This window comes from Crocodylus porosus, unplaced genomic scaffold, assembly GCF_001723895.1.
Source record: "Crocodylus porosus isolate Cpor-Errol unplaced genomic scaffold, CroPor_comp1, whole genome shotgun sequence".
Classification (NCBI taxonomy): domain Eukaryota; kingdom Metazoa; phylum Chordata; order Crocodylia; family Crocodylidae; genus Crocodylus; species Crocodylus porosus.
Window position 1 is genome coordinate 61,644,825 of NW_017728907.1, and position 10,954 is coordinate 61,655,778.

At 42.2% G+C, this 10,954-nt stretch overlaps 1 protein-coding gene across 1 annotated transcript in view; it reads left to right on the forward strand.

The window, feature by feature from the left end:
- PDE4B (phosphodiesterase 4B) overlaps positions 1-10,954 on the forward strand; it is a 287,515-nt gene that overhangs the window by 211,687 nt on the left and 64,874 nt on the right. The window contains exon 5 of the mRNA XM_019531586.1: positions 5,060-5,109. Within this exon, the coding sequence (XP_019387131.1) occupies positions 5,060-5,109 (50 nt within the window). The remainder of the gene's footprint in view (positions 1-5,059; positions 5,110-10,954) is intronic.

A 10,954-nucleotide genomic window follows, 5' to 3' on the forward strand; every position in this document is an offset into this window, starting at 1 on the left:
TCCTTAAACCTCATGAAACAACCTCTGCTAGCTTCAAACTTTTCTTCTGCAGCTTCCTCACCTCTCTCAGCCTTCATAGAATTGAAGAGAGTTAGGGCCTTGCTCTGGATTAGGCTTTGGCTTAAAGGAATGTTGTGGCTGGTTTGATCTTCTATCCAGACCACTAAAACTTTCTCCATATCAGCAGTAAGGCTGTTTCGCTTTCTTATCATTCGTGTGTTCACTGGAGTCTTTGTGATTTCCTTCAAGAACTTTTCCTTTGCATTCACAACTTGGCTAACTGTTTGGCGCAAGAGGCCTTGCTTTCGGCCTATCTCGGCTTTCGACATGCCTTCCTCACTAAGCTTAATCATTTCTAGCTTTTGATTTAAAGCGAGAGACGTGTGACTCTTCCTTTCACTTGGACACTTAGAGGCCATTGTAGGGTTATTAATTGGCCTAATTTCAAAATTGTTGTGTCTCAGGGAATAGGGAGGCCCGAGGAGAGGGAGAGAGACGGGGGAACGGCCGGTCGGTGGAGCAGTCAGAACACACACAACATTTATGGATTAAGTTCGCCGTCTTATATGGGCGCGGTTTGTGGCAACCCAAAACAAGTACAATAGTAACATCAAAGACCACAGATCACCATAACAAATATAATAATAATGAAAAAGTTTGAAATATTGCGAGAATTACCAAAATGTGACACAAAGACACAAAGTGAGCGAATGCTGTTGGAAAAATGGCGCCGATAGACTTGCTCGACGCAGGGTTGCCACAAACCTTCAGTTTGTAAAAAAACGCAATATCTGCGAAGCGCAATAAAGCGAAGCGCAATAAAACCAGGTATGCCTGTATATACAAAAAGGCAGGCTTGAGTATTTGGAGACCATAATATTGGGTCTGCAGAAGTGACATCCAGTGTTGGAAAACTGACTGAATTGTGAGAATATCTGTTCATATGTAGAAAATACTAGCCCATATCATTATTTGTGATGTACTTCAAGGCTTAGCAACTAGATGGCGAACTTCACTGTAATTTATTTCAAATAAGATTGTCCAGAAAATGTCAGATGAGAAAATGACTGGCAGTAGATTTGAAAAATTTGGATAGTTCAAAAAAACCCCCAAAAACTATTTCAAAGAAAGGTGAATAACATGTAAATAGAGCTTGGAGCAATTAAGTCTTCAAAAGTTTGGGTATGAAAAGAAAGTTCCTCAGAATTTTCCCTCTCATTGTATCTCATCCTTGGCCATGTCTTCTGCATCCTCTCAGGCAGATCACCTAGCGATCACCTAGCTTTCCTTTATTTCACCTTTTTTGCATGTACATACTTCTGCTTGCTCAGGAAATGTAGGAATTGGGACCAGTTGAATGAGCTGAAGAGGATCAAGGCAAGAACTGCTCCTGACGCTGCTGGATCCTTTCCCTGGATGAAAAGAGCAGCCTTGGAGTATTGCACCCACTACTGCCATAGGAAGGAGGGAAAGTGGTTCAAAAGCTGGGTAGCCCAGGCACACCTATGCTAGAAATTACACATACATTGGTAAAAGCAGTGAGAAACCAGTTTAAGCCTGTAATATAACAGAAATTCAGTGTACATAAACCACTTTCAAAATGGTCAAAGCCAGTTTAAGATAAACCTGGATGGATGTAGTATTACACTTAACTCATTTAAGTTGAATTGATTTATTGAACTTCTGTCCCAGATCCCCTCCAGATTCAAGTTAACTCACAGTATCCCACCATCCCAGGATGCTTTGCACTTCCCCCCACAACTTCCTCTCCCCCATGTAGGGTGGGTGGACTAGCCTTGGCCTAAGCTGTCTGCTGCAGCTGAGCAAGGATGCATGCTCTAGCTTCCCCCAGCTTCTGGCCTGGGTCACTGGAGGAATGTAGCTGCATTTCCAGAGTCAAACGTGAATGTCTTTTCACTCGCTTATTGGTTCAACCTACACAGCTTAGACTAACCTGCAAAGACTGAATTGATTCAGCCTCGGGCTTTTTGATTGTTTGTATTTACTTAGGCCTAAGGAACAAGCAGGGTGACCTGTGTACTACCGCTGTTGAGTCCAGATGTAATAGAGGGGAATGTGTCCATTCACTTCCCCAACACATGCGGTTTAAATCCCAGGTACTCGTACAAGTACGGATGACTCTTTACTGGTCATTAACCAGTAGCACCATAGTACAACACATAGCAGAACCTAAATTATTTCTTTTTTTCAAAAGTGGCTGCCTATGGTTTCTAGCAGCAACAGAGGGCACTGGAGTGGCTTTTTCAGCACAGGCCTCTTGGAATGATCTTCTCGTACCCTCACTGAGAAAAAAACCTCATTACTTATGCTACCACGTAGGGCTGGGCGAAATTTTGGCTGCCATTTCTTTTCAGGCCAGCGCCAGCACCTAAGTCTGCCTGGTGCAGCCCACACTGAGCGCCGGGAAGAACACACTGCTGGTGCTGGCCCCAGCCTGCTGCGGCAGCATGCTGTCACCCTGCACACAGGGGCAGTGGGGCTGTGCTGGGCTCTTCCCGGGGGGCACAGGCCCCAGGATCTGTGTCCTTGTGAAATGGCCAAATCCAAAACAGAAATGAAACATAGCCGTTTTGCACAGCCCTACCATGGGAAAAGCCTGGCCTTTTGAGAAGGGGGAGAGGCACATCCATTGAGGCACCTGAGGTGCACTGGCTGCGTTCCAAGCTACCACAGCCTAAACCCAGGCCCTCCTCTCTCTTCTTTTTCGGAGAGAAAATAAACTTTCCTCAAGCTGCCCGCCTTATGAGGGATCCTGACCTCAAGGAGAGTGGAACAAATGAATGCCTTGGTCCCTGGGGCAGAATTTCTTGAGCGAGGAGGGCTGTACAAAGGGCATAAATGGGGCAGGAGAGGAATACAAGAGTAGGAATGTGGACCAAGGGTCAGGTGGGTAAGTGATTGGCTTAATGATTTATGGCTAGTTGGACAGTGGTCAAGGAAGTGATGCTACTCTCCATTTTCTTTGGGAAAAGAAAGAACCGTACGCTGGATGATGGCCCTGGTACCTTCTGCTCACACCAGCTGTCTTCTGCTTCTGGTTGAGCAATTGTACAAGAAAACAGAAATATGGACCTAAACATACGTAAATTGTATTGCAGAGGGATTTAAAAAGAACTCTTACTTTTTCTTTCCCTTTTCCACCTTGGATTTTCCAGACTTGGTGCTATATCAGACCATACAGGTTTGATTAACCTATAGTACTAACCTATGCTTTCAGCTGTATTATTAGGGTGCTTACAGACCTGAAAAAAAGCCCAAAAGTGTTTTACTTTCAGCTTGGTGCACCCCTGCACCACAGGCTGTGCCCAGAAGAGGAATCACATCAGTTTGACCAGGCTTGCCCAGCATTTGTATAGCTCACATACTTCAGTGGGCTTTTTGGTGATTCAACCGGCTATTAGATAAAAGCACTCAAAAGCCATGCTGAAGTACACAAGGTATACAGATGCTGCGGAGCCAGGTCAACTGATGTGATCCCTCTTTCGGTAAAGTGCTGGGGGGGTTTTCCCCTCTATGTCTGTCAGCACTCTTAGATGCCAGCACACAAGTATGCCTCTTCCAACAGCTATCGGTCCAAAGTTGTATGGGAACAGCAGAGCCTGAACAAATAGTCATCACAGAGCTAAACAATGCAATCATTTTACTTGAGTATTTCCTCCTTCAGATGACAGCTAATTTTATGCTGAGAAAAATAAAAGTCCTTAATATCCATTTTTTATTTGATTATGTAATTATTTACATTGTTTCATGTGAGCCATACACTTAATTTTATAGCAAGTTTGGTCAGAAGATTGGTTTTTATTTCAGAAATTCTTCTGGTGTTCAGGAGAAAATATTAAAACCAAGTAAAATGTTCTGTTTACACCCTTGTAATCAACTGTTAATAAATATTGCACTGATCAAAGTAGTTACATGTTTCTGTTTTGCTTTGAAAAAGTCACTTTATATGAACCCACCATTAATCATCCCTAGAGTAGCCAGTAATGTGAACCACAAAATATAATTTAAAATCTATCTGATAAAATCTTGGAATTTTTTTCCTTGAAATTTTGTACTTACTATACCTGTTAAAATAGACAGACTTGACAACTAACTGTGAATTTGTACAGGGTACAGATATTTGGTCAGAAGCGTCTTTCATTGCCTGGGCAAATGACTTATAGTGAATCTTGACTTTCAGTTTAGAAAAATAAGGTTTATCTCGTTTAAGTTGCGGAGAAAAACTTGAAAATGTGAATTCTAGAGGCCAGAATAAGCAGGCAAAGAGAATTTAATATGTGTGTGTGTGTGTGTGTGTGTGTGTGTGTGTGTGTGTGTGTGTGTATGTATATTTAATTTTTTTAACATTTAAGTCTTGTGCTAATTAAATCATTTTGTGGCATATTTTTCTTTCATTTTTTTTAGAAAAACAGTTTGCTGAATTCATCCAGATTTCACAAACAGATTTCGTTTCCTCTAACTTTTTTTTAGGACAAATATACGAGTTGTCAAAAAAACGCCATGCAGCTCTGTTTCAGAGAGCATACTGCACAGTGCTCTAATGAATGCACTGTCTCCCTGTTTGCTTCTAGGTACAGCTAAAGGTGTTGATAATGAGCCTGGATATTATATATGTCACCCTGTGCTGTGCTGTAGCAGTTAAGATTACCTTAAGGTCTTTATGTCCAAATAGTGAGAGAAAAGGCATTTTCAGGAGAGGGACCTGGAATTCAGCGCTCCATGGGTCAAAGGGACCCTCAGGTTTCTCTTTATGTGAGAGAAAATGGTAGTTGTATCTTTTGGAAATGACGTGTTTTTACATAATTTATGGACTCTGGCCCAGAAGACGTGAGATGAATAGATTTTCTTTAAACTGGAAGCAGCTGGCAAACTGTTCACTAAGCACTCATTTCACTTTGAAGTAATTTGGGATTCTCACTAAGCATGAAAGGGATTTCAGACTGTGGGTGTAGGCAGTGAGAGATTTTGCAATGATATGAACAATAAATTTGAAGCAATAAAAACCTATTAATATAGAGTATTCTTTATTCCTCCACAGGAGGTCTCCTGCCGCAAGTCAGCCACCAGTTTCCAGAGTGAGCCTGCAAGGTATGTGTGCACCATAGATAATTACCCAAGACACTGAAAGTAAAACCTGTATCTTTATGTACTTTAAAATATTGTACTGTTAAAAACTGATTGCTTACGCTGAAAAGAAGTATAACCCGATTTTCTTATCTCATCAGCGCAAATCATTCCAGTACCTAATATAAAACCAGTACAAATGGGAGAAATATCAGGCCCAGAATATTGTCCTCTTTATCTTCTTGTTTTTATTTTCCCCTTCTATGTGTCAATAAGAAAAAAAAACCATGATTTTGCGCTGCCAAGGATGCAGAAGATGTGTTATCCTACAGAGTCGCTATCCTACAGAAGCCTGGAAGGTCCCTGTCCTGCAAACTGTAAACAGGCTCAGAACAAAGCCATATTTTGGAGGAGGTCTCATTTTAGTTTGCTTCCATTTGAACAGTGATAGACCTCAAATCCAGAAGACCTCTCTGGGCTGAGATTCTCACTAGCTTCAGTCAGATATTGTGGAATGTTTGGGGGTTTTTTAATACCTTTTATTCACTGAGGGAGCACATGTCAATGGATTTAGTTCATTTTTATTGTCCAAGTTACCTCCAAGCTGTTTGGCTGGTTTATGGACACAGTGATTCATCAGTATCAGAAGATTAGTGTCCCATTTTCTTCTGTTCTAAGGCATGATTAGTGAACCCATCCTTTCTTACTGCAGAGGAGGAGTTCTGAGGTTAGCAGTGTGTTTCATTCATTTCTTTTTCATTACAGTCAAAGCTAACCCAAGGGGTTTGGCTGCTCTGTGTCAGCAGCAAAATATTTGCTCTTTTCCTCCTTTCCTCCCCATCAGTCCAACTCTTTTATCCCATCCCAAGTGTTATTTAACACTTTCGTGTTCAGCTTTCTCTAACCATGCTTTTCTTTGTGCTTTTCCTTCTCTCTCTTCCTTTTTCCTTCTCTCTGGGGCTGTCTATACATGTATTAATGCACCTTTTCTAATGCTCATTAAATTTAGTACCTTCAAATGTGAGGTACTAAATTCATATACATTAGACTGCGCTAATACACAGTAGCACATTTGCATGCTTTTTTAGTGACGCTTAATGTGCAGTAGACTATTTTACTGCACATTAGCATAATGTTGTTTTTTACGTAACACTTTAATATGCAATAAAATAGTCTACTGCATATTAAAATACTTGTGTAGTTGCAACCTCTTTCTCCAGATATTTTTTCTTCTTCCTGCTTGCTTCTCAAATCAGTTTTCTTCAGGGCATGTCTAGACAGCAAAGTATAGGGTTGTGCAGAGGGATCTGAGCTGGCTTGGCATAAATGCGTTAGCATGGCACTCCACCTTGATTAACATGGGTGTTAGCCTGGGCTGTGTGCCATATTAACAGTGCCTATACTGCTTTAGTGTCCAGGACAGCTTGAATGTCTCTGTATAACAATGCATTTTGCCATGGGGGCAGGCCCTTAAGCTAGGAACAGAAGTTACACATAAACTGGTTTAAGTGATCAGACGCCAGCTTAAACCTGTAACAGAACAGAAGTTCAGCACACGTAAACCAGTTTCAAAATGGCCAAAACTGATTTAAGATAAACCTGGTTGAATAGAGTACCAGACTTAACTACTTTAGGTCAAACCAGTTTATGAAACTTCTGTCCCAGACCCCTTCGTGGTTCAAGTTAAGTCACAGTCCCCCAGCATCCTAGGATGCTTTGCAGCCCTGGGCTGGGCTGTGCTATCTGCTTGAGCAGAGCAGGCTTGGCCCCACCCCTCTGTTCTCCAACCAGAGCAGAGAGGGTTGGCTGACATGGGGGTGAGAAGCTTGGCTGGGGACACAACCCGGTCTGCTTGGGAGAGGTGGAGAAGCCCCTGTCAGACATCCCCCACCTGCTCGCTGCTCAAGCAGATGGGGGCATGGCCAGCCCCAATGGCAGCCTGAAGCAAATGGGGAGGTGGAAGTGTTGTAATCCCCCCCGGGGTCTGCCAGGCAGGCTACTAAAAGGAGGGAATGCCTGGCAGGGGCTTCTTCTCCTCTAGGCACACCCTAATTGGGGACCTCACAGGCCAGGGTGGGGGTGTAAACTCCTCCCCAGTCGGCCTGCCAGGACCTGGCCACACCCTCTCCTCAGGTCATCTTCCCTCCAGCCTTTGGCCCACTGCTGAAGGAAAGGGAGTGCTGCTCTTGCACCCCCTGGCTTCTGGGCTGAGCCGCTGCAGGCATGTGCCTGCATTTCCAGAATCAAAAGTGAATGTCTGTTCACTTGCTTCTTGGTGCAATTTATGTAGGTTAAACTAACCTGCAAAGATTGAATTGATTCAAGCTTTTTGAATGTCTGTACTTAGTAGTGCGTATTTTTTCTGCTGAGGTGTTTTCAGTCCTATTGCTTTCCCCTGTCCAGTTTGTGTGTGTGTGGAGGGAGAGAGGGTGCCATCTCTTTCTTTGCTCTCTCTAGTCTTCCCTGTCAATTCCTGCTTTATTTTTTTGCTTCTTCGGATAATACCGTGCTTTGCCCTGCACTGCATCACTCTCAGACTTGCTTGTTACTGTCCCCATATGTACACAGAACATTTCTCTTTCCCTTCAGAGACCAAGGCAGGATGTCTCTGGAAGTGGGGGGAGAGTAATACTTAGCTGAGCCTCCAGATGGAGCCTGCTGGTCAGGGTTCAGCACACACTGTCTTTCCAAATCTCAGACTACAATGAGCAAGGCGTTTCCAGCCAGTGGCTTAGCTGTTGCCTTGTCTGTGCTGGTTTTGGAGGTAGGTGGGACATAGAGGTAGGTAGATACTCTGTGACAATAGGGTAAGCAAAGAGAAGCCTCAAAAAGGTTGGCCATGCTGCTGCCCCCTGTGGTTTGTAAAAACAGTGAGCGAAAAAACACTCCAAAGGAAGGGATCAGTTGCTGGGCCTGGGAGGCACAGGGAAGGCACTGTTTGTTTTTGCTCAGGTTGGTTGCTTTCCACCACCTCTAACTACCTGCATGATTTGCCTCAAGAGCAGGGGTGGCTCTGCTTACACTATACTAAGCTTCATTCCCTATAGATGAGCAGGTGTAGATTGGAACAATATTCATTCATAAGATTTTGTTATAGTAGAGGCAAGGAGTGGCTGATTTTCATATTACATGTGATGCTTTGAAGAGCGAATTAATGGCCACCATTGGCATTTGCTTTTTTTCCCACTGTGGTACATACTCTGTATATAGCAGTATTTATTATACTGGAAACGTTCATATTATGTTACTCAAAAAAACTGATAATGGCACATGGAAGTCTCTGATGCGATCTGGATACTGCATAATGTTGTCTTAAACACCTTCCCATTCACTTTCTGTCATGTGAGCAGCCATCAGAGGGGGTTAACACAACTCAGTCCACTATTTTTTACCTGAGAAATTTTGTTGTAGTAGGACTTCTGCTTTGACTTCCCTGATGGGAGAAGTTCTTTAGCATTTAGAAAACAATGAAAACCCTTTGTTGCTTTTTTATACCACCTACTCAATCCAATAACAAGGATATTTAGAGAAGGCTATCACATTTGGAATATTGTCTATGTTTTGCTTGTATTAAATTCTGTAAGACATATTTCTGGAGAAATTATTGGAATCTCATGATACGTATGTGTTTCTGAAAGCCTCAGCTCCTGGGGTCATATGATTATATTAGAATCTGAGCTTCCCTTTTAAAAAAATGTACATTTCTACCTATTGTGGCTGTGAAGAAAAATTTGAAAACAGGATGCTAACCCTGAAAAAAACTGAAGGCAAATAAAAAGAAACTAACATTTATTATTTTTAGGCCATTTTCATTACTTTTGAGGGTCTGTCTCATGGTCTTTGAAAGCCTGGAGTTGGTGATTACAGCTGTCTTAATTCAGGTTACCTATATAAGACATATGAACATGTCTTAGTATCTTCTCAATGATTTGAAGATAGAAAGTGCTGGGTTTAGGTGACAATGCGCAGGTATTACCAGTACGTGGAATTTATTATAGTGCTATAAGGATATGGTTCCCCATTTTAGATATTTCGTGAAATTCAAAAAAGCAGAGTCCAGACTAATGATTGTTGCAGTCAGTGGGAATCTTCCAACAAACTTTAATTGGTTTTGGTTGAGGTCCTCAAAGAAAATGTAAAGTACATCCTCGTAGAATTCAGATAACTTCTAAGTTTTGTAGGTAGCTATAAGAAATGTTTTGAGATCCAAAGAGGTAATAGTGTAATTACCTACCCCAGGTAAGAAATCCACAAGTGCCATCTACCATGCAGCAGGATGCATAGGGCCTTAAGGAAATTAAATTTCAGGTGACTTTTGTCAAAGACTTAACTCAAGTACAGTAATTATGTTCAACTCCTGCAAGGTTTAGTCTCCAGACTCAGGCAGAGTGTTTTGACTGATATAAAATACCAGGTCCCCTGCTTGTGATGTTTATATATTGACAATGTCTACATTGATGGCATCAGAAGGATTCAGTAGTGACATGATGAAAAAGGACAGCAGCACTGCTACGCAGAAGGATGGCTGTCAAAGTCAGACAGATAAAACTTTAGAAGTCAAAAAGCATATTTTAATTTACAAGGCATAGAGCTATACCTGTGGTGGGGGAGGGAAGTGAATCCTTCTCTGCGAAGTAAAGACTGACTCTAGATGAGGTAAGTACTTAGGTCAACACCCTTCAATAGGGAAACACCATTAAACTTTATACCAAGAACTCAGACTCAAATGGACTTTGTACCTTGAGTTAGGAGTCATTCTCTGACAATGAGAGTAGACTCATATATTTAAACTTTAAGTCTCCAGAGACATAAATAGTCATGAATTGTCAAACAGGCTGACCAGGCATGTAAACATGTTCTGTAATCTTTAATTTGCTTTTGTGTATAAAGAAGGGCAGAGTAGCTTCTAACTCTAGGGCAGATTAACTTGTAATATCCCGTTTGTTGTTCATTCCATAGTACTATCCAACCATCACCCAAAAAATCACCCAAACAAAATAAAGTCTTAGGCTGCCTAAACATGTGCTCATCAGCATACTAATTAGAATGTTCCAGCCTTGCTGCAGCATCATGTGTTTTAAGCCCCTGCACATTTTGCCTTAGGGTGGTTTATCTACATCTCATTAGAGGAGGTATAGATAAACATCCGGGTCCATTTTTAAATGCGCAGGGGCTTAATACAGATGACATTGCGGCATTTTAATTAGAGTGGCTATCCAAGAGTCACTGTAATTAACCCCTCCCCACCACGGAGCATGTGTATAAGCAGCCTTAGAGTCTCCCTCTAACCTCCCTCCATGCATCTCTTTGAGCATTTTACAGTCGCCTCTTTACTTCAGTTTCTTTGATCCTAAGCTGAGGTCAGAAGCATTCTTTCCATGAGGTCCAGGCTCCGCTTAGTTCTTTCCCATCCTATGACATTCCAATATAATGCCGATCCCCACTGCCACAGGCTCAGCCATCTTATTAAATCTAGTTATGTTCTCTGCATTATGTTCTCTCAGTCTGTACTCAGTCTAACTTAGAACATCTCCTCAGGTGAGCCGGAGGAGATTGGGCCAGCCATTTTTTGCCCTATATAACCTCCCTGAAATTAAGTACAGATCATAAATCATCCCAATCTCATCTATATCATCCCCCTGTTTGGACTGATACTAAAGGGAGAAGATTATCCTCTCCCCAGACACTAGAAACAATCTTTCATAGTTTCATAGTTTCTAGGGTCAGAAGGGACCTGAACAGATCATCTAGTCCGACCCCCTGCCATGGCAGGAAAGAGTACTGGGGTCACACAACCCCAGCAAGGTGTTCATCTAACCTCCTCTTAAAAACCCCCAGGGTAGGAGCCTGCACCATATCCCTTGGAAGT